Source organism: Phocoena sinus, chromosome 10 (genome assembly GCF_008692025.1).
Source record: "Phocoena sinus isolate mPhoSin1 chromosome 10, mPhoSin1.pri, whole genome shotgun sequence".
NCBI classification, from domain to species: Eukaryota; Metazoa; Chordata; class Mammalia; order Artiodactyla; family Phocoenidae; genus Phocoena; species Phocoena sinus.
Genome location: NC_045772.1, coordinates 14,754,851 through 14,777,931, shown reverse-complemented (window position 1 = coordinate 14,777,931; position 23,081 = coordinate 14,754,851). Strand labels below are relative to the sequence as shown.

At 47.8% G+C, this 23,081-nt stretch overlaps 1 protein-coding gene and 1 pseudogene across 1 annotated transcript in view; both read right to left on the bottom strand.

Annotated features, from left to right (window-relative positions):
- SYN3 (synapsin III) overlaps positions 1–23,081 on the bottom strand; it is a 465,532-nt gene that overhangs the window by 11,322 nt on the left and 431,129 nt on the right. The window contains 3 exon segments of the mRNA XM_032646265.1: positions 3,068–3,170; positions 6,074–6,148; positions 10,700–10,842. Of these exon segments, the coding sequence (XP_032502156.1) occupies positions 3,068–3,170; positions 6,074–6,148; positions 10,700–10,842 (321 nt within the window).
- Positions 20,201–20,531, bottom strand: LOC116760823 (annotated as a pseudogene).

The following is a 23,081-nucleotide window of genomic DNA, read 5'->3' as shown; positions in this document are numbered from 1 at the left end:
ACTGAAGTCAAAGAAGTAGCAAATTCAAGGACAGATTGCTAGCAATCCTTCCGCGTCTCACCGATCAATGAACAGCTCTCTGTGGTAAGAAAGGGGAACAGCAGACCTGGGTTCCAGGCTTCGGTTCTGCTAGGGACTTGCTGTGTGATCTTGGCATGTCATTTTTCCTCTGCGGGCCTGTTGTTTCCCTCGACTATAAACTGAGGGGTGTGGGCAGCTGCAAAGACCCTTCCAGCTGGGACTTTTAGGAGCCTGTGAGTCTAAAGCACCTACTATGGTGGGGAAGCTGAAAAGCAAACTCAAGGATGTGATGCAGATTCTATTATGGATGGTCCTGAAAACTGTCCTCAAATTGAGCTCCCTGTTGGTTATGCCTAGGTTCTTGGTACCCTGGATCCCAGTGCCCGGCACATGGACAGTCTCTTGTTCAATGTGGGCTGAGTTGAGTTATAACTGTGGAGTCTACGTGTACACAGGCCTGTCGTCCTTTCTCTTCCTGAGCCCGCCCACCCCTTTTTGTTCTGGTTTCTGCTTCCTACACTCCCTGCAGTAGAAAACAGCCACCACAAGGAACCTGAGGTCAGAGCATTCTGGAGTCCCCATGGTGGACACAGCCAGAGGAAGTGGACATTCTGGTCTCCCCAGGGAAACATTTTTCCAATGAGCAATGTCATTCCCTGTACAGGTCATGGAGGACAAGTTCAAGTGTCTTTCCCCTGAGTATTTCACTGTGAGGATCTTCACAAAACATGTCCCACAAATTTTATGTTCTCACCACAGAGGTGGCTGAAGAAATCAGTATTTTTGGATCCCTTCTGTCTGTTTTTTTTCCTGACTGGGGAAAAATACCTTCTATCTTTCTGGTAAAAAGCTCCCCATCTCCCTTGACCTCACTCTAAACTGAAAAGCAACGGAAACAACTCTGCAATGTTTCTGAGAGAAAAAAAAATCTGAAAAGCCATTTCCCTCGCCCCCCACCCTGGAACATTTTTGAGAAGTTGTCTTATTGTGTTGTGAAGTCCAAACCCACAAATTTTTTTTTTTTTTTCAATGTGTAAGGTCTTTCATCCCTGACCCACTGAATGTCTGGAGGCAGGGAGTCTGGGCCCACGGGTACAAATTTTTGTTTCCTAAGAGTGAAAGCTGAGGCAACTCAGATAGGCAGGAGCTCGGGGAAGGGAGCCAGGAGTCCTTCTGCTGATTGCTGGTCCCCTCTCTGAAAGGAAGCTCTAGGGGAAGGGTCCCTGCTACTGTGTTCACTGCTGTATCTCCATCACTTGGCTGGGGGTCTGGTGCCCAGAATAGGAGCTCAACAGTGAATGAACGAATGGGTGAATCAATCAATGACCACATGTGTGCCAAAGCTGAGTTCATGTGTGGTGGTCCCATGAAGAGATGCAGAGGCAGGAAGGCCAGGAAGGGTCTCAGGAGATGCAATGCCCTAGGCGTCGGTCTGAAGGTCCCAGGCATCCTCGTTCCTCCAGGGAGCAGCCTGGGTCTAGCTTGGAAGCAAGTGTACAGGGCAGTAGTTTTGCTCCTGGCCCCTTCAATGTCCTCTGAGGAGGGGCTGCTGAGGAGATTTCAGGTAATGGTGGCTGCTGGACGTGAGGAGAGAGCTGTTTTCTAGAGCAGGATTGAACCTGCAAATATAGATGCAACTCATCCTTGGAAGCTACCTGGCCTTCTGGGGGGTGAGTGTGGGCAGAGGGACTATGTCCAGCCTGGACTCCCTCCCCTTCACCTCCAAGCTGGATACTCCCTGGGCTTGGGTGTGGATGCCCTCCTGGCAATGCTGGAGGAGAAGAGCAGGGCTCCCACCGCTCCAGTCACCGGCTCCCGCCATGCTGTGGATCCCGGGAGTGGTGCAGACACTCGGAGCTGGAGGACTGGCTGGCTCTTGCGGTCACCCCAGCCATGTGCTTCCCATTAGCCGCCCACACCCCGGGGAGGGGGCAGCCACAGGGCTCTCCCTCACACGTCTTGGCCCTGTGTCAGCACCGCGCCTCTGCAGTGGTTGGAGAAGGCCACAGAAGGAAAGCACCGGAAGGGGCTCTGGGGGTTGGGAGAGCTGGGATGTGAGGCTGGGGAGAGAAGGGAGAATTCTGAGCCAGAGCAGCATTTTCAGGGGAAGCAATGGAGAACCATGAGCTGTGGCGGGGAGGGAAAGGGAGTTAGGAAGGGGGAGGGGGCTGTGAGGCCAAGAGACTTGGGGAGCCACAGAGGGGGGAGGGGGACCGTGGGATTGGGGTGGACACAGGGAGCCTTGAAGGTGGGAGGGCGACTGTGGGGCTGGGAGAAGCATGGAGAGGAAGTCATTGGGGTAGGGGAGGAGGGTGATGGAAGGACAACGGCGACCTGTAGGCGACAGCTCTGGAGGGTAGCAGGGGTGGTTGGCCTCAGAGGCATGGGCTGCAGGAAGGTTGAGGGAGAGATTCTGGGACTCAGAGCCCCTCTGACCTCTCTTACAATTACATTTCCCTCCATTCACACCCCTTTCCTAACCTTCGGTGCCCTGAAGTTAGTGTACCACCCTTCCCTGCCAGCCTGCACACCCCACGTCCGTCTTGCTCAGAGCTCTGTCCCCAGAGCTACCCCCACGCCAAGCCCATGGGAGCCACTGGGTACCTGTCTGCTGATTGAACAGACAATGGAATCTCTGCCTAGTGACCAGGGAAGTGTGTCCTCTTTACACACTGGGACACTGAGAAAATTGAAGAGGCCTCTGAGGGGACAGAATCTTGCCAACTCTTGGCCCGATGCTTTCCCCCTACTGTTAGGGCCATGGGTTGGGGATATTTGTTTAACCTCATGCCCAGAACTCTTGAGGGCCAGCTCAGAGCCCCTGGGCACAAAGGCTTCAGAGGCAGCCAAGGGTGGGGATGGGGTATGTGAGGGTGGTAGGTGAGAAGCCTGTGGGAGCTGCTTGCTGTGGCCTGGGCTGCATGTGCCCCAGCCATGGGCTAAGACACAGCTGACCATGCTGGAGGCCACACTTGGACTCCTTCCCTCTGGCGTGCCTGCTCAGGGGCCTGGACAGGCCAGGAGGATGTCCTGGTCCACCTCTCACCTCAATGATGTAGTCTCTGCCATCCTTGCTGTGGACAGCCTTGACGGCGCAGATGTCCAGGCCACCAAACATCTCTGAGCAGCTGTCCACCCACAGCCTGTACCTGTAGGGATGGAGAGACAGGCAGTGGGCATGAGGGGCAGGGAGCAGGGACGGGAAGCAGAGGGAGAGAGAGGCAGAGACAGAGGGAGGGAGAGACACAGAAGGACACATACAGAAAAACAGGCTATGGGACAGACAGTGACACACAGGCAACCATTCAGAGATGGAGAGAGACAGAGATGCAGCAAGAGAGACAGAAAGGCAGAGAGACAGAGACCAGAGAGAGACACAGACCTGAGAGAGACAGAGGCAGTGGGAGAGACAGAATGGGTAAAAAGGGAGGCAGAGACATAGATGGACCGTGAGAGAGAGACAGCAGGAGAGCAGCTAAAAGGGAGCCAGGAAGACAGGAGAGAAGCAGGACTGGGGGAGAAGGAATGGGAGCTGGGAGAGATCTCAGAGACCTGAGCCCACCTCGCCTAGACCCTGACTGGCTCCCTAGTAGTGGGAAGCTTGCCTTGCCCCCATCTGGAGCCATCCTGGACACCCAGCTTCCCCTGAAGTCCTTTTCCCTTGGGAAAGCTGCTCGAAGGTCCCCAGAAATCCCTCCCAGGCCGCTCTCCCAGGCCCAGCCTGTGGGGACAAAGGGCATATTCTCCTCCTGCCTGGGGAATGTGGGCAGAGGAGCCTGGCAGGCCGCTCCCGCCTGGCCTGGGGGCCTGCTCCTCTGGACCCGCTGCTTTTTTTTCCCTTTCCAGCCACTTGATGGCTGCAAGGCCCGTTTGCTTTGCAGGGGGAGATCTCAGTGCTGGACTTTGACCCTGCAACAATAGGATGGTTGTATCTGGAGAAGTCTTCCTGGCCTTGCACTTGGCTTCCCTCATGGTGGCTGGATTTGGAGTCACAGGGGACTTTGTGTCAAACGTTCTTGCTTCTCTCCCCACCCTCCAGGGTCACATGGGGGCACGCCTGCTCTGAGATCTATTTGTGTCTCTGAGCCATAAGGCCTGGAATGAGCTGAAGTGCTCTCAGAACCAGATCTCTCATCTCATCCGCTAATGCCCCTTGAGGCACTGAGGGTACTGCCCATGAATTTGCAGAATGGAAAGTGAATTCCAGGCCTGAGCAGACCCACTCCCATGGTAGGCTCCTGCAGAGATGGCCCATGTGGCCTGGGACTGAGCAGAGCCAGGGAGATAGTGCCCTGCTGGAGACATCTGTGAGTAGCTTGTGAGGCATTGGGGAAGGCTGGGCTCACATTCTGGAAAGGCCATGAAGGAAAGGGACAAGACTGTCCTGTGAATGCCCACTGGGGGAAGGATGTGACTCCCCCAAACCAGGTGATTCAGTTGTGCCAGGTGATGAGCACAACTCCCCTGAGACTAGTTAGCAGATGTGGGTACCCACCTGGAAGGTAGTAGCTGCCACCTGGGGTTGACTGGAAGGGAAGGAAGCCAACATTTACAGTGTCCCTCCCTGGCATAGGCCAGCACTGGGTTCGGTACTGAACATCCTTCTCTCATTCGGCCCTCTGGCTTGGGTATGTTAACTCCAATTTACAACTGAAGAAGTTCAGAAAGGGTAGTTAACTTACCCTAAGTAATACAGCTTGGAAGGGGCAGGACCACTCACTTTCGTTCATGCCACTTCCTCAGCTTAGCGCCCTGAACCAGCAGTTCCATGAGGACAGTGACTGTGTTATATCCCTCCCCTAAGTCTCACTCAGTCATCGCTACTGTAGCAGGGTGGTCCCACTCCAATCTCTAGGGGCAGAGATGTGACATAGGCCTATATAATCACAGCATCGCTGCCTTCTGGACCATAGTGATTGGTTCAGGGATGGTCATATGATCTAAGTCAGGCCAATCTGTGAATAAGGCTCTATTCCAGGCTTTGACTGCAATGGTTGGGAAAGATACCTTCTTTCTGCTGGACTTGACACTGTCAAGATATAAGCCTGGAGTCATTATGGGCCACCATATGAATGACCAGAATGAAACCAACATAGAAGCCAACATATTCTATCCAACTTAAGGGGGTAGAATAAGTTCTAAAGTCCTACCTGGAGCTGTACCTCTGGAGTTTTCATTGCCACAAGCCAATAAACCCCCCCTTTGGTTCAAACCAATCTAATTTGTGTTCTGACACTTGCAACTGATACAGAGTTCTTAAAAGGAAGGATTGGGTCTTTTCATCTTGGCCTCTTTAGTGCTCAACATACATGGCATGCAGTAGGCACTCAATACATGTTCACTGAACAGACCTTTCTGACCCCAAAGCCCATGCTTTGTCCATTGTCATTGAATGCTTGCAAGCAGAAGTCACTGGGCAATCAAAAAAAGATGTGTGTATGCTGCTGGCCCCAAGAGCAGGCGACAGGTCCTTCTTCAGGTGAGGATGGCTTACAGGTGTTGTTTAAATAAGGGAGAAAGACCTGAGCGACTTTCAGCCAGAGTGCATCCCTGCCACATTCATGATTCATAGGAAATCAACCTCTCCCTCTCATATTGAGATAGGAATAAGTCTGAGAGAGGAGTGGACAGTCCAGTAGCCCTGTTGCCCTAACAGGGATGCTTCCATGCAGCTGTCAGAGCAGGGAAAGACTGGTGAGGACTTCCTGCTCTCTTCCTACAGCAGCTGGGTAGGGCCGGAAAGACCCCTGGACTTGGAGTCAAGATAGTAGGGTTCTAGTTTCAGCTCTGTCACTGATTAGCTCTGTGACCCTGGACAAGTCACTTTCCCCCTCTGAACTTTCTGCCCTATCTGTAAAATGGGGTTATTTATAAAACCTTCCCTGCAGGCTGTTACGGGCAGTAATGGGGATCATGCCTAGGAAAGTACTCTGTGGGTGGAGAGACACTGGCCAAAGTGTGAGATGGCATTCATTACAGGATCCTTATTGTATCCCTATCTATCTCCCACTATGGCTGGTGCCTCTCCCTAAACACCTCCTTTGCCTCTTACCTCTCTGTCATGGCCACCTGCTCCAGCATAGCAGAGCCTGTGTTGGCCTTCCAGTTTCCAGAGATGGAGGTTCTCCTGTATCACAACAAATAACACAGTGAGGGCATTAGGGATGCTTGTCATTGATCTGCTTTCCTGTTTTGCTTTGGCTGTTTGGCGGCTCTGATTCAAATATCTGGCTTACATTCTGACATGTAGTCTTAGGTACGCATCCAGTCTTCAGATTTATTTTTCTGTTTTTATTTCCCTCTATGTTGACTGTCTTATTTGTTGGGTCTTATGTATCTTTTCCCAAGCCACCTTTGAAATATAAAAGTTAAATTTAACAAATGCCTACACTATCAGATTAAATCCTGAAAACTTTGGCCTCCTGTTTTTCAGAAGAAGAACTAGGGCAGTATAGCCCCCGGTGACTCTGGAATCTTTTTTGAGAGCCCCAAAATGTAGGAAAAATGATCCATGGAGAGAAGGGATCACTTTCCATGGTGAAGAGCAGGCAGGCCTTCTGGCTCTGCCTGCCTCACCCTCTTAGTTCCCTTGCCCTTTCCCCAAAGCCCATGGATATTTCCTGTGTGTAGGCCTCCACACACCTTTTTCCCTTTGCCGGATCCAGTCTTCATCTCCATCTTTGCCTCCCTAAGTCCTACTCATCCTTCAAGTTTCATCTGAAAATGTGACTTCCTGAGAGTACATCTTCCCCAATAAGAACCCCCTATACTACACTCTATACCAATGTTTAGTAATGCTCATCTCACTTGCAATGACTACTTTAGTGTGCTGTCTTTCCTGAGGGCAGGGAACATGTTTTGACTCATCCCTCTGTACCTCTAGTGTCCAGTGGTCCCTGGCATGTAGTAGGTGTCCAGTAACTACCTACTAGGTAAGGGACTGTGTATGTTGAAGAGCAATCCAGACAAACTATCTCTAATGGCATATCTGGATTCAGCAAAGACTGAATGGCTGGCTTTAGGCAAAGTGTCAGAGGTAAAGCAATTTGTTTCATGACCAAGGGAAAGCATGTGATTGAGGTTTAAGGGTGAACCAGGAGAGGAATTGCTATAAAATGTCTTTCTAAAAGAGAAAATAAAATGTATCTGAGCACAGCAGATGCTGAGAATAGATGGTGGCCAATAGGAGACATAATGACTAAGGGTAGCTGTGACATTGATAAGCTTCATGTCAATTAAGTTTAGTTCATCTCAATGCAATTCAATTCAATTTGGCAAACAATCACCAGGCCTCCCTATGTCCTGGGTACAGGACTAATCTGAGTGTGAAGAGATGACTCCTTCCTCAAGCTGCTCACTACCTTAAAGGGGTAGACCAGCCTAAAACCAGAACATAGGCGTGGCAGGGTTAGCAGTACACATGAGGCATGAAGCACTCCGGGGAAGCAAAGGAGAAACCAGTCACTTAACATTAACCCCAGAAGGTAACGATTGAGATGTGCCTGGGAGGGTGAGTAGGATTCAATAGAGTGGGATCTGCATGGTAACAAGGGAAGGTAAGAACTGACTTGAGTCAGATGGATGTGAGTTTGAAGCTTGGTTCTAGCATTTTCTAGCTGTATAGCCATGGACAACATCTCTGACTCTATTTTCTCATTGGTAAATGGGAATAATTTTAGTACCATGCTTATAGGGCATTGTGTGGATTAAAGGAAAGATTCCCATAAACCTCTTAGTACAATGGGTGCTACTATTACTTTTCAGTAAGCGTAGACAAGAAAAAAAAAGCATTCTAATGCCGGAAGCAGCAGGAACACAAGCCAGACTGGTCTCCTTCCAAGAAGATAACGACAGTGAGAGCTGATATTTAGTGAGTGCTTTCTATGTCTGAGACGTGGGTCTAAAAGCTTTATAAGCACTGGCTTATTTCAGTCTCACAAAACCTAATGAGATGGATATTATTATTATTATCATTCCCACTGAGTGGCAGAAGCCACCAAACCATATCTGAGAAACTCTGTGTTCTTAACCATGACTCTTCATGGCAGAGCCCATCACAGGTTTGGGGAAAAGAGTTGATTGGCCCAAATGGGATGCAGCTGCTAGAATGTAGGATGGGATGTAGACTGTGACAACAGAATCTATGTTTATGACACATGTATGAAGCTGACCCCCTTGATGAAGGGGCGGGGGTGAGTGGAAAGGTGCTGCCTAAGTAACTTTGGAAATTAGTGGAGACTGTATGACTAAGTACAAAAGAAACTGTATGTAAGTCCTGTACCATAGTTGGTGAAGTTGTTTCTCATGGGACTACGGCTTGACAGTTCTGCAACTGTACACATATACTGTGGATGAACAAAGAGGTACGTGGATGGGGGATGGTGGGAGCCAGGTTTCTTCCCAGTTGGAGTGGGAAGTTACAGATAAGCAATCTGGGAAGGCTAAAATGAATCATGTGGTACTGGATGAAAGTCTGACACATCACTATGAACTCTGTTTAGCTTTAGCTATAGATGGATATGTGTGTGTGTGTGTGTATCACACAACTGTAAATTACAATTAAAGACGTGTGTATACACGGGTTGAGATACACATATTTATTTCCCAGCTCTGTCTGCTGAGAGGATTTAGAAACAATGATACCCAGTGTTAACATGCACAAAGGCCCAAGTACTGGGCAGGAAGAGGGCCAGAAAGGACGCTGAATGGTCATGGACAGAGAGGGCGTTCTACACCGAGGTGTGACATGAACACTCTCCCTCGGATGTGGGCCAACCCAGGGTCCAGGAAACACCATAACTAATGACAAATTGGAGCTGTCAGGGCAGAAAGGCTCAGCATAAAGAATGCAGCAATGAGGTAATCCTCAAGAAGAGAAACTGGGACAAGGTGTTGTCAATGTCAAGTGGAAACGCTAACAATGAGGAGAGGAGGGAAATGATATCATGTGGGATGGTGGAGGCCTCAGGAATGCACCGGACCATGCACTGGAATATTCTCCAACTCAGAGAGGTTGGGGGTGGCAGGGGGAAGTGATCTTATCACCGTGAGGGCATCTGAGAGCAGTGACAGGTCTGGCCTGGCTCACGGGTGGAAGAGAGCGATTGGCAAGACTGACCAGAAGTATTTCTTGGCCCCATCCCTTTCCTGGGCATATTTCCTTATAGGTCAACTGACTGCATTTTCTCCAGTTTCCCAGGCAATGGCAGAGTGGAGTGGTTGCAACAGAGACTGTGTGACTTGCAAAGCCTAAAATTAACATCTGGTCATTTACAGAAAAAGTTTGTAGACCCCTGGTCTAGGCAATCCAGGTAGTGCAAAAGCAACCCTAGATAATACAGAAGTGGATATGTACGGCTGTGATCAATAAAACCTTATTTATTGAGACAGGTGGAAGCTGGATTTGGCCTGTGGGCTGTGGTTTGCTGACCCTGATCTAGAGCACAGCTCCACCACACAGAAGCAAAGGACTTTCCAACTGTCCAGAGTCAGCTGTTGTAGTCCTCAAAGATGGAACCAGGCAATCAGTGCACCATGCATGCTTGGAAACCAGGCACCTGTTGCCTCTCTGGGGTCTCATCATTCCAAGTGGAAACAACAATACTCCAAAGTGAGACAGAGAGGACCTGGGGCAGATAAGACCTCTCTAAACACCAAGCCCTCCACCTGGTCAAGAACTCCCACTCATCCTTGTAACCGCAGCTCCAGCGTGAGTCATCCTTTGCCTGAACCACCCCTGGGATGAATGTGTGTTGGATTTTCTGGCATTCATCCCTTTTCTTTTAGTCACACAACCTCTATTTCCACTGGATAATGACCTGCCCAGATTGCATGCTATCTTGGTGGGACTCTTCATACTGCTCTACATTCCTCTAACTAATAAGCATGTGACCACAGTTGGATTAATCAGCACTGTTTCCACGGAATCGCAATCTTGAGTTAAGCCCTGAACATGATTAGGGCAGATTCACTTCCTAATGGGGTGCCACGAAGACTGTATATTGCTTCTGGCTACCCAGATTCTTGGGGCTGCCCTGGACCCTAATATTTCTGAAATTGATAATTTGGGGTTTTGTTAGTTCTGATCATTCATCTAATAAATTCCCTTAAAAAAAACTCCACCAAATTAGTCAGGTATGGTTTTTACTAATTGCAGCTGAAGAAATCTGATGTAATCTCCTTCCTGCTCTTATTTGTCCCAGAGAAACCCTTTTGCAGCCCACAGCCCCAGAGCCATCTTCTTACAAATACAGGTCAGATCATGACACTTCACTGCTCAGAAGGGAAGAGAAGAAAATTCACAACCCTCAGCAAGGCATTCAAGGCCTTCCTTGATTTGTCCCTAAGTCTCTCTTCCATGTATGTCTCCTATGACATACATCAGGTATATACTTGGAAACATGCCAACAGTCTTTCTTTCTCTGGGGGAAACAGGCTTCATTTGGGTAGACAGATTTCTACCCTGGGATAAGCCATGATGGAACATCAGCCTTCCGCTGTACTAACCAGAGAAGAAGGGTGGTAAAGGAGACAGAAAGGGAGAATAATGATGTCCCCTATGGGGTCTCTGCTCTGGGGCAGAGAAGACAGGGCATGACATGTATTTTTAATCTCCGTTCTTCTCACACTCTGCTCCTACCCTTCCTCCCAGCTCCCCAGCCCCTGCCCAGGGACTCACATGTAAGCTTTGTAGTTGGATCCAATTTTCTGGATGCGGATGTCGTACTTGGAGTCGATGAAGGCCTCGGTGGTGGCATAGGTTTTGGCCATAGCCACCATGCTGGTGATGTCCTGGTAGTCATGCTGGTTTTCTACTTTGATCTGTGTGGGAGGATGAGGGGTTGAGTACCCACCCACCCACCCACCCAGCGTTCACTGGGCACCTACCCAGTGCTGGGACCCAGGGCTGCACCGTATATAGTAACCTTGAGATGGTCACCTGCCTGGCAGGGGAGGCAGACCTAGAAAACAAGTCACCCCACCACTTCGTGTGGAAGAGAAAGGCAGCATTCCACCTGGGGAGTCAAGGGAATCTTTATAGAAGGGGTGGGCTCTGAACAGGGTTTGGAAGAATGAACGCGATTCTCACATGGACTATGGAGCAGGTGCGTTCTCTGGAGGGGATGGAGGATGGACAAGGCAGAGGCAGGAGGAGCCCGTAGGGAGGGGGGATGGGCCAGCAGTTTGGACTGGCCAAGGGGGCAGGAGGGTGGGGGGATGCCTGAAGAGGGTCTTCAGGGAATAGACCATGGAGGGCCTCAACAGCTTTGGTAGGGGCTAGGATGCTAGCCTGAAGACTCTGCAAAGCCACTTGACAGAGAAGAGTTTAAACAAGAAAGTAGCCTAATTTGTGTTTTAGAAAAAAATCACTCAAGCAGCTGTGTAGAGGGTTGGATGGAGGGGTGTGATGTGGGATAGAGAGAGACCAGTTAGGAAGAAGAGAGTATGTATGTGCATGTGGTGTGCATGGGCAGGGTGTGTCCATGTGGGTTGTGTGTGTGAAGTGTGTGGAGGACGTGCGTGTGGGATGTGTGGGGTATGTGGGTGGCATGTATATTTTGTGATGTATATGTGTGGTGTTTGCATGTGCGTTGTGTGGGGTGTGCGGTGTTTTTGTGTGTGCAGTCTGCGTGTGCATGTGTGTGTGTGGGAGTGTGCACGCACTGGACATGGCTAGCTCTGCTAGTCCAAAGGCCTGGGGGAGAAACTCGCTCACACTGTTTACTGGGCTGAGGCCAGGAACATGCGGTGGTGTCCTGGGGTCAAGGAGAGGTCTTAGGAGAGCTTCCAAGGCCAAGTGCAGGGGAAGAGGCCAAGGCTTTGTGACAGCGATCTCAGGACATAACAGAGGCTGACTCCCAGCACCTGTGGACAGCTGGGTGGGTGCTCCCTCCCCTGTCATCCTCACTCGGACAGCAGAGGGGTTCTGAAGCTGGGCCAGCAGTGGGCAGAGGCCAGATCCACTGGGGGGCTGGGTGGGTGCTGAGTAGCCTGGGTGGGGGGTGGTCCTGGCCTTACAGCCTCTTCTAGTCCTTTTCTGCCCACCCTTCAGGCTCAGCAGTGCCCTGACCACTCGTTCCCTCCATGATGATGCCCATCCACATCTGCCCCAACTTCACAACTTACATGGCATATTCACAGCCCTCCTTTGGGACCCAAAACAGGATTGTGAGGCAGGCAGGGTGGCCATTATTATGGCCACTTAACATGGGGAAAGGGAGATTTTTCTCCTTGTCCAAGGCCATACAGCAGCTAAGCACAGAGCTGGGAATGAAACTCAGGACTCCAAAAGCACAGCTGTTCTTGGAACAATCTCAGGGTATCTACAAGTGCATGCCTGTGGTCCCGCCCCACAGATCGTAAACAGCGATGGGGAGGGAGGCTTGGCAAACCTTCTCTCTTCTTGGCTCTTTGTGCAACCCAGCCTCAGTGGCAGGGTGCCTCCTCCCACTGGAGGCCGAAGCTACCCTTTGTTCTAGGTCCTCTAAGGCTCTGACTGCCTGCTGTTCCCTCCTCCCTCAGTAATAGGACCCTTAAGTTTTACCTGGGCATCTGGTCTCTCAGCTAAAGATTATTTTGTTCCAGTCTCCTTACAGGTAGATGTGGTCAAGTCTCTAAGTCTGGCCAGTGAAACTGTGAGTAGATGTGATGCGAGCAGCCTCTGGGTGGCGCCTTTAAGATGAAGGGAACCCTCCCTTTCCTTCTCCCTTCTCCTGACTGGGATGTTTACATGATGGTGGGAGCTGGAGCAGGCTTCTTGGACCACAAGATGGAAGCTGCATGTTGAAGATGGCTGACTAATAAGGTGGAAGGAACCTGGATTTCCAACACCATGGAGTCCCCAGTCAGCCCTTGATTGTGTATGCTCAGACTCCCACATGAGAGCAAAGTAAACCTTAATCTCGTTTAAGCTACGGTTATTTTGGTCTTTGTTAAAGCAGCCAAACTATATTTCTGCCATGTATTTTTCATCTCTTGCCCTTTATTGATTCTTTATCCTTTGGATTAACATGATCATGGATCCACTAATCTCAAATTGTTCCTGCTTTTCAATACCTCAGTTACCACTGCTCTCTCTGTCTCTACATCTTCATTTCCCACTCACTCCTAAACCAGCTCTCTCTGGATGTCATTCCCCACCACTCCACCGAAACTGATTTGGCAAAGGTCACCTTCGACCTCCTCGTCGGCAAATACAATAGAGCTCCCTTTGCTCCCTATCCTGCTTTGGCATTCTATGGTATCTGAAGCCACTGAACTTTTCGAAATTTGGTTTTCATGCCACTGTTTTCTTCCCTTTTTTTCCTGGCAACTTCTTCAAAGTCTATATTGCTTCCTCTTCCTTCAACAGCCCCTTGAAGGTGCTTGAAATACAATATAGGTGCGTGAAATACAACAATCCAGCTCATTTCCTGGTACGACAATGAATTTGGCTACAGCAACAGGGTGGTGGACCATGGCAACTTCTTCAAAGTCTATATTGCTTCCTCTTCCTTCCACTGCCCCTTGGCTGGTCATAATGTTTCATTCTCAGCCAACATTTGGGATCCGGTAAAGAGAGAGTTAACGAAATGAAAGAATGGGGGTGAGAGCTTGCAGGGACAGCTTGTCTAATTCATTTTTGTCACTGGGTGGATCTGGAAAGGACCAGAGCCACTTCTGGTGTCCCAGTCAGAACAGCATACACTGCAGGCTGTCTCAGAGATTTCTGGTTGTCCACAACATCCATTCTCTTTTTCTAGAGCAGTGAAGCACCTTGGTCTGGGGGCGCATGACCATCCAGAATAAACATTACACCTCCCCATCTCCCTGGCACCTGTGTGGAGTCATGTGATCATGGTTGTGTGATCACGTTTCCGTCAATGAGATGTGAGCAAAAGTGGGGCCTGAACTTCCAGGTCTGCCTTATAAGGGAAGTTTGTGTGGGGGGATGCTTTTCACTTCCTCCTTTCCTCGTCCCGCTAGCTGAAGTGGGCTCCATTGCAGACCTTGTGTCTGAAGGGCAACACCCCAGGAAGGAATGATCAACAGGATGGAAGGAGCCTGTTAGGTGAGAGAGAAGGTCCTAGCTTGTTTAAGCCACCTTAGGTCTTTGTAACAGCAGCCGAACTTCATCCTTAAGTAAATATTTGTTGAATGCATCATGCATGCGTTCATTTATTCACAGGATAGACAAAAGAGAGCAAAGAGAGAAAGTATAGATGTAGAGGTTTAATTATTAATGAATTAGTGGTCATCCCAACCTCCCTTTGCGAGCCCTTCTCTCCTAGAGCAGTCGGGTTGTTTGGGGTGGGGAGCTCATCCTGCCCTCTTCAGGACTGAGCAGGTAACCCAGGTTTCTCATACATGGGCTAGTAATTTTGTTCTCAAATTGTGTGATGTCTGAGCCCCATAAAACCCGGCTCTCCCACTGGCTCCACACATGTCTGTCTCCCCATTAGACTGTGAGCTTCCTAAGGACAGACAACATGTCTCGGTCCCAGTTGTAACACCAGGGCCTGGCATGTTGCAGATCCTCCAGATGTGTTTGCTGGATTGATTTTAAGAAGCCTGGATAAAGATCTGCTTGTAACTTGGGAGGAGGCAAGCAGATGGAAGGAAAAATAAGGGTGCTTGGAAAAAGGCAAAGAAAATGTGTTTCAGGGAAACATGTTTTATAAGATGAATTTTTCTGTAAATGCTCAGGCTGGATTCCACACTCAGAGGTTTACCGCTTCCTAGTGTAGCGCCAGTGGTGCAATCAGTTAGCGTGAGCCCAGTACTTGTAAGAGGTTTACAGCTTCCATTGTGAGCCTTGAGAACCTGGTGAAGTCAGGGACCCTGGAGAATGGAGCGGGTGGCCTGGTGGGTGGTGTTGGAGGGGACTCTGGGTGGGTGCTCAGGCCATAAAGGGAGGTGGGGTGAGGAGCTATTGAGGACGGCTAGCCATGGGGAGGGTGGAACGGCTGCTGGCCCGGGGAGGGAGTTACTAGCTGGAAACCCCTCCAACTGTTCACAGAGACAAGCTGAAAACAGGAAGCTTGAAATGAGCTGTGATTCAAGATTACCCATTTCCTGCTCTGGGGATCCGTGCTGGGGTGCCACACGAGCTCCTTGACTCTGAAGTCTCACACCCTCACGCTACCTCCCTGTCCCCTCTACGCCCCCTGTCTCTTCTCTCCTCCTTCCTCGCCCTCCCTCCCTCTCCTCCTCCTGGACCCCATCCTTCTTCTCTCCCACATCCACTGCCTTCTCCCAACCTTCTCCTCTTACTTTTAGTATCATTTTCCTCCTCTTTGTCCCATTCCCTCTGTGTTTTCCTTTGTCACCTCTTACTTCTCCTGTCTTGTTCCATCTCTCCTTTTCCCCTACTTCTCTACACCTCCCTTCGCTTTCCCTGACCCCTTCTCAGTGCCTGTCTCCTTCTTCCTGCTTCCCTTCCATGCCACCCTCACCCTGCCCCCCATCTCTCCTACCTCCTTTCCCTCACTGTTTCCCTGTTCAGCTTCTCATACTTTCCTCCTCGCCAGCTTTGTGAACTGCTTTACCTCCCCGGTGTGAGTGCGTGGGTGAGTGTGTGTGTGAGTGTGTGCGTGCACACCTGTGCTCCATCAGCAGGGTGAGAGAGGAGGGAGAGTGAAAACCGAGGGAGAGGAACTGGAGAGAGGAGTCAGGGGACAATTCCGAATCTCCTCAGTGGGATTCATCTCAGAGGCCTCCTACTCCAAATCCCAGCTGGGACGGGCAAGTCATCTTCTACAGCCTCGGAAGACTGTGCACTATTTGCTTGAACACCTCTAATAACAGGGAGCTCACTACTGGGCAAGGCGGCTCATACCATCTTAGGGAACTTGTTCTACTGTATATTAGACCAAGAGTGAGCGAATGGTTCCAGTGGTTGATCATGCAGGGTACATCTCGGCCCTCTGCCTTGTGTCTGCTTTTCACCCACTGGATGAGAGCCACTCAGCTGTGCCTAAGTCACTCTTTTCTTTAACCCATCCCAATGTGAGCTGGTTCCAGACCCTTTACTACCTTAAATGCTCCCCTTTGATACTCTCTTAAACTATGTGGTGTCCAAAATTACACACATACTCCAGATGTGGTCCTACCAGCTGAGATTGGATAAGACCGTCACCTCACTCTATCTGGAACACATCTGGCCTAATCCTGCCTCAGGGCCTTTGCACTTGCTGTTCCTTGCTTGCATGGCTCACAGCCTCACTTCATTCAGGTCTCTCCTCCAGCCTCACCTTCTCAGAGCTGCCTTCTCTGACCACCATGTGTGAGGTTACTCCTCCCACCCAGCACTCCTCATTCACATTACCCTGCTTAATTTTTCTCCATAGCATTTCCACCACCACTTCCTTATCTATTTATTTGTTTGTTGTCTTTCTTCCCTACCATTCCACTGGGATATAAGCTCTGCAAGAGCACTGTTGTATTTCAAGCACCTAGAACAGCAGGGAAAAATAGGCGCTCAGTAAATTTGTTTTATGATCGAATAAATATATGTAAGTATTTACAAATATGTATTGAGTGCCCATTATATTCAGAGACTAACTGATCATTTTTCCAGATACTATGCTGGGGGCTGGGGATGCAATAGAGAACAAGATTTATGATTCTTATCCAAATGGATAAGAATGCCTATTAATTATCTTGCTCCTATTAACGTAGCTAAATAAAACATTAGCATTTCTAAGATCCATGTGGAGCTTGTTCTAAGCTAATGTCTCTAGATCATTTTTAAACACAAGATCCTGAGAATCCACATCTCTCCAAGCTTGGACTTGAGTGGTTTTAATCCCTGAGTAGGACTTTATGTCTACCTTTTTCAGTCTTGGTTGGAATCCAATATTGATTCTGTCATCTGACCTGTTAACTCTCCCTCTCAGCTCTATGTCATTCAAGATTTTAGTACATTCTTCCTATACATGTAATCCAGCTCTTTGATCTTACCTAAGTTACTTCTCTGAGCTTTAGTTTCCTTACCTATTAAAGGTGATTATAACAATCACCTTGCAGGATTATTATGATTTTTAAATGGAATTGTAATGAATGTCAAAGGACCTACCTAGCATAGCGCCTGGCACCTAGTAGGTGCTCAACCAAAGTTGTTTATCTTTAATTAGATAGTTGTTGAGATTCTTTGCTGACCTTGAACCATCAATCAATGCTTTTTTTTTTTACAGTTATTTATGCAATTATTCATCCAGTGCCAAAGCTATCTCCTGTATAGTCATCCAAACTGATGAGGAAAAGTTCTTCTTTCTAGATGAGTGCCAGCTAATAAATGCAGAATAAGTAAGAGAATGAGAATGTCAGCCTTCTGCAACAATTATGTTACTGCAACAACAGATCTAGGCAACAATGCTCAATGCCAAAGACCATTGGGAAAGACTGATGGAGAACTCCCTAATGCGTATATCAGGCAGACAACACCTGAACTCACAGATCAGTCTTAAATCCTAAAAGAGAGTCGGACATGATTACATCTACAGATATGCAAGAGAAACACTCACAACCACCTATGAAATATTCTTGCCAAAACCTAGAACTTGAATCAGACCAAGTCTCTACATTCATCCACCAGGTTATAAGAAATAAGGGCACCACAGAGCTGTGATCAGCTGAATTCAGAAGGTAGGAAATTCTGCAGGAAAATGACCTTTTCTCCCCCCTTCCAACAAATAAATGACAAGAAAACCAAAACCGAACGAAGGGAACTGCTGCAGATCAAAAGAGACTTCCATCATTCCAACCGTGCGAAATGTGAAGGCTTTATCTGGATACAATGAAAGAAAATCAATTAACATAGGACTATTGAATACTGACTATTTACTAGATATTAAAGAATTATTACCAAAGTTTTAGGTGTAAAAATAGTATTTGGCTACGTTAGAAAAGAAGTCCTTATGTATTAGAAATTCATACTGAAGTATTTTTAAAAAAATATTTATTTATTTATTTGGCTGTGTCAGGTCTTAGTTGCGGCATGTGGGCTCCTCGCGGTGTGCGGGCCTCTCTCTAGTTGTGGTGCACAGGCTCTAGAGTGCGTGGGCTCAGTAGTTGTGGCGCACGGGCTTAGTTGCCCCACAGTATGTGGGATCTTAATTCCCTGATCAGGGATTGAACCCGCGTTCCCTGCATTGGAAGGCGGATTCTTAACCACTGGACCACCAGGGATGTCCCCATACTGAAACATTTACAGAGGAAATGATGTGATATATGGGATTTGCTTTAGTATAAGCTGGTGATCCACAGAGACGGAAAGTAGATGCATAGTTGCCAGGAGCTGAGGTAAAAGGGGAATGGGGAGTGACTGCTAAAGGATATGGGGTGAGGAAAATGCCTTGGAATTATACAGTGGTGATGGTTCCTCCTTGAGGAAGCCACTGAATTGTACTTTAGAAGACAAATTAGTCACGTGAGCCAATTCCTTAAAATAAATCTATCTATCTATGTATACACTTCTTATGGCTTCTGTTTCTTTGGACAACCCTGATGAATGCATTGTCTCAACTAGAGCTGCAGCAAGAAGACAAAGATGCCACCTCCCAAAGTGATCTGTGACAGAGACCACTATGGCCAAGAACTGATAGATTCACCCATGTTGATATTACAAGGTTGGGTTGCTGGAGATTAGAGATTCTGAGACGGTGATTTCTTAGGAAAAGTTTATGCCAGCCTACCACTCCTCCCTTGTGCTACGTCTGGTAGGAGCTTCAGTGGGACGCCCAGCAAGACTGATATGTGTCTGGTGCTGAATCCTTCCCAGGCCATCTGCAGGTAAGCATCCTGCCTTTGGTTTATCCAGGCTAAGGATGTACGTGCTTCCTGTGGCCACAGGTGGGTTGTGTGGAGAGAGCAGCGGCTGAAGGAGAGCGGCATCTCCACTGCCACCACCGTGGTGCAGGCCACATCATCCCTCTTTGGACTGCTGCAATCATCTCTTTTAAAATTCCTCTTGCCTAAGCCAAACCTCAGACTGATTTCCTCAGGCTCTCTGGGTGTGGGCCAAGTCATCAGTATTTCTGGAAGCTTCCCAGGCAAATGCGTGCAGCCCAGGTTGAAGAGCTTATATGATCTGGTTCCTGGTCATCCCTCTTTTGCACTCAGCCAAACTTGTCCCTGACTTACTGCTTTTGTACTTGCTATTCCCACTGGTGGAATAATTTTCCTGAATACTTTCCCATGGCTGGTTTCTTCAGGTCTCAGCCCAGATGACCCCTCAGAGGCTTTTCCAACTACCTGATATCAAGTAGCTACTCCTTCCTGGGAAGTTTGTACTGAATTATCACTACTTTTTCTTACCATCTTTGACTATCTGAAATTACTTATTTGCTAATGTGCTATTGTCTCTCTCCTCTATTAAAATGTAAGCCAAATAAAACCAGAGCCTCCTGTGTCTTGCTAGGAGACAATATAACAGAGTGTTGAAGAGTGCAAGCTCAAATCCCAGCTCCATCACTTATTAGCTGCATGACCTTGGGGAATTTACTTAGCTTCTCTGTGTCTCACTTTCCTTATCAGCAAAATGTGGGTAACTTGTTTTTGTTTTTTTTTTTGAATGCAAGCTTTTCTTTTATTATAACTCTAAATAAAAGTCATACTTCTAAAATAAGCTACAAATTGCCTTTTTTTGTGAAACTGATGTGACTTGGTGCCACAGCTAACCTTTCTCTCATAGTAGCAGTATCATCAGCCCCTGGCAGCAAGGAAATGTTCATTTCTGGCATCGCATGGGCGCCCACACAAGCAACTTCATAAAGCATCAGATACTACTCTGCTAAGTTTCAAATGAATAGAAATGATCACTGTGCTTATGGCTCTCATACCTTCCAAAATATACATAAATGGTGACAAATCAAAATAGCAGTTCTTTGCTTACCAATAAAATCATAAGGCAGAGGGGTTGGAGTTGGAAAGAGAATTTGTTAAAAATGCGGGAAAAAATGCAAAACAGTGCTAGCATTCACAAAAAAGATCATGCTAAAATCAGATCCATATTCATAAAAATCAATCATTAAGCCATAATCCAAAGAACTCTGTCCATGAGTCCAAAGGCATGCATGCCAGCCGAAGGAAATGCAGGATTCTTCTGACCATAGTTTCTTCAGAGCAGAACAGTAACGTGTCACTGGAGTAATCGCAACAGGGTGAACAAGACGCCATCACGTGGAGTAGGGGTCTGGGGCTATCCTGCCTTCGTGTCCACGAGCTGCATCTGCACGTTGGCAGCCATGCCACCCCCGTAGCCCCCCTCGGACTGCCTCTGGTTCTGAACGGAGCTAACGGAATTCATCCCACTGAACACAGGTCTCCTGACCCAACGTGAGCCGTGTGCACAAAGTCTGTGGGCTCTCCAATCATCCCTCGGTCAATCCGCCGGCGCCTTTTAGGTTGAGGCTGTTCTGCAACACAGCAGTTGAAACACAACCAGGATTCACTCATGCTTACAGTCCAAGTCATAAATGATCACCAGTGAAGTTTCCAAATCTCAACTCAGGAAGCTTCACACAGCAGGCTTCTCAATATGATATATGTCCAACGATGCCAAAATAGTAACTTTATCACTTCTCTGTGTTTTTGTTCCTGGAAGTCAAGTATCTTATATAGTCAATCTAACAAAGAAAAGGTCAGATTGTTTCCTTTCTTTGCTTCTGATTCTACAGAGACTAGTTTCTGAACCACCAGGAAAGGTATAAAAATTGTTGTCTTGACTCAGGACCTTAACAGGTAGTCACTCACTCCTTGTCAACAGAGCTATCTCTGGGTTGAGAACATTCCATAATATGCATACAGATGACTGTAGACTCACTGTCAGTATAAGTTGTTCCTTGAAGGTTTCTTCTCATTTGGGTTCGAGGTTTTACTCAAAAATCCACACACTCACAACTGGCCCTATCGTAGCCTTTGTCTCCACTGCTCTCGCTCTGGCCACAGCCGCTCTCGGGCAGGCTCCGCCGCTGCTGTCCCCCCACGCCCGCAGCTGCGCTCCCCAGCGCGCTCGCCGCTCAGTAACTTGTTAATATGAAGAAACTACTCCTGATCAAATGTGGATGACTTGGATTGTTGTTGAGCATTAAATGAGATACATGGAAATAGTTTAGAAGAACTCTTTGTTCATTACAGGCATTCAATAAATGTTAACTATTATCATCGTTCCTTTTTATACCCTTGACACCCAGCATAGTGTTTGGCACACAGCAGATGCTCAATAAATATTTGCTGAAAGAATAAATGAAGGGGCCAGTCATGGGAATAGCTGGGTAAAGAGAATCTAGGCAAAGGGAAAAGGAGGTGCAGTGGCCCTTGGGCTGATGCTCCTGGTGGAAAAGAGACTCACTCACAAGCATTAGCAGAAAACTGAGCCTTGACATCTTTTTGTGGAAGCTGAGGGCTAACAGGGATTCATGCTTGAGGAAGGGCAATCCCACTTCCTCTTAAAGGTGAACACTGGGAACAGGGTCAAGATCCTTCCTAGAAGAAGGTTTGGAATTCAACTTGATAGACTTGAGCAATTGAAGTCCATCGCCCTATTTCAATAGCCTAGAAAACATTTCGGGCAAGTGTGACCGGGGGCTCACTCCAGCCACATCCATCTCCCTCAAGTTCCCACAGAAGGCCCACTTTGGAGCATGCTCCATCTGGTGTGATGGCTGGGACAAGCTTGTTTTTTTCAAAGATAACTATTTGAGGCAATTTACTGAACCAGGTTATTTACGAATAAGCTAAAAGCTAAGAGGGGATCTAGCAAAAATAACAACTGTAGCTTCGGAACACTTGCTCTGAGGTCTCCTTCTGGCAATAATTAGCTGGTTGAGCCAGGTGGATATTCAGGCCACTCCTAGTTCCAGATAATAAAACTGTAACTCTGGCTCACAAATGGATGCTTGTTTTTCTGTTTTTATAACAGGAAGGCGTTCTTCCAGCTCATTAGAAAGTGGTCTACGCTCGTTAAGAAGCTAATTAGATGGAGTGAAGGGGCAGAGCTAAATCTCAGTTTTCCCTCCCAGTAAATGTTTTCCAGTCTTGCCCCACCTAGACTCTCAAGGCAGGACTAAGTGTAGGTTCTCTGCTTACATCATTAACATCAGGCCATGCTTACAGAGCTTAGCTCAGAATCTTTCCTGAGCTCTGCATCAAAAGCTTCAAAGAGGTAAATGTGAGTTTCAAAGAAGCCAATGCAGAAATTCTGAAACTTTCTGGATTTATGGTGCCCATCTCAGGAATGATTTCAAGGCATTCCAAGGCCAAAAGAAGTACTAAGCAGCTTCATTTGTTAAGTAGTTAGAGCTAAATAGCTTAATAAATATTTATGTTCTAACAACTTAGTAACTGAAATAAACAATGCACATAATATTTTTATTTCATTCTTAAATAACTACAATTACTTACAAATGAGATGTGTGTGCTTGCTGGGCACTGCACAAATTCCCGAACCTTAGAATCAGAGAGGGCACTTCGCCCGCATTTCCTGTTCCACACTGATTTTCAGAGCACTTGCCTTTGAGCACAACTACCGCCCAAAACCCAATTTTGCAAAGATGTGATGTCATCGAAAGGAACATGTTGTGATCTAATGTTGAAACTGTGAACCACCTCGACTAGTAATTTGCATGGTGTCTGACCGTTGTCCAGAACTGCCATGTTTCCCTTGAAAATTCAAATATACTCTGCCGCCCTAGGGCGTTGGGTGCAGGGTTTGGGAACTGCAGGCCTAATGTTACTACTTTTGGCACCCTCCCCCCAGCAGTGAATAACACAAGCCTCTGGTGCAACCTCCCTGGCGAACAGCCTGTCTGCCGCTCCTGTGAAGCGTAGGTCTGAGAAACCCATGGGGGCGGGATATCCAATAAACCCGCCTGTGCTTTAAACCAGTCCCTAGTTTAGGAAAATTACAAGGATACTGCGCTTTTTAAAATGATGTAAATTCTGTTCTAGATTGACTCATCAGGACCAGGCTCTTAGGTCAAATGTGGGTTAGTTAACGAGTGTAAGGAGACTATTTGGACTAGTCCTTGAACGTATCTGAAATAAAATAAAATGTTATCTAAGTGCTGTATTAAACAGAT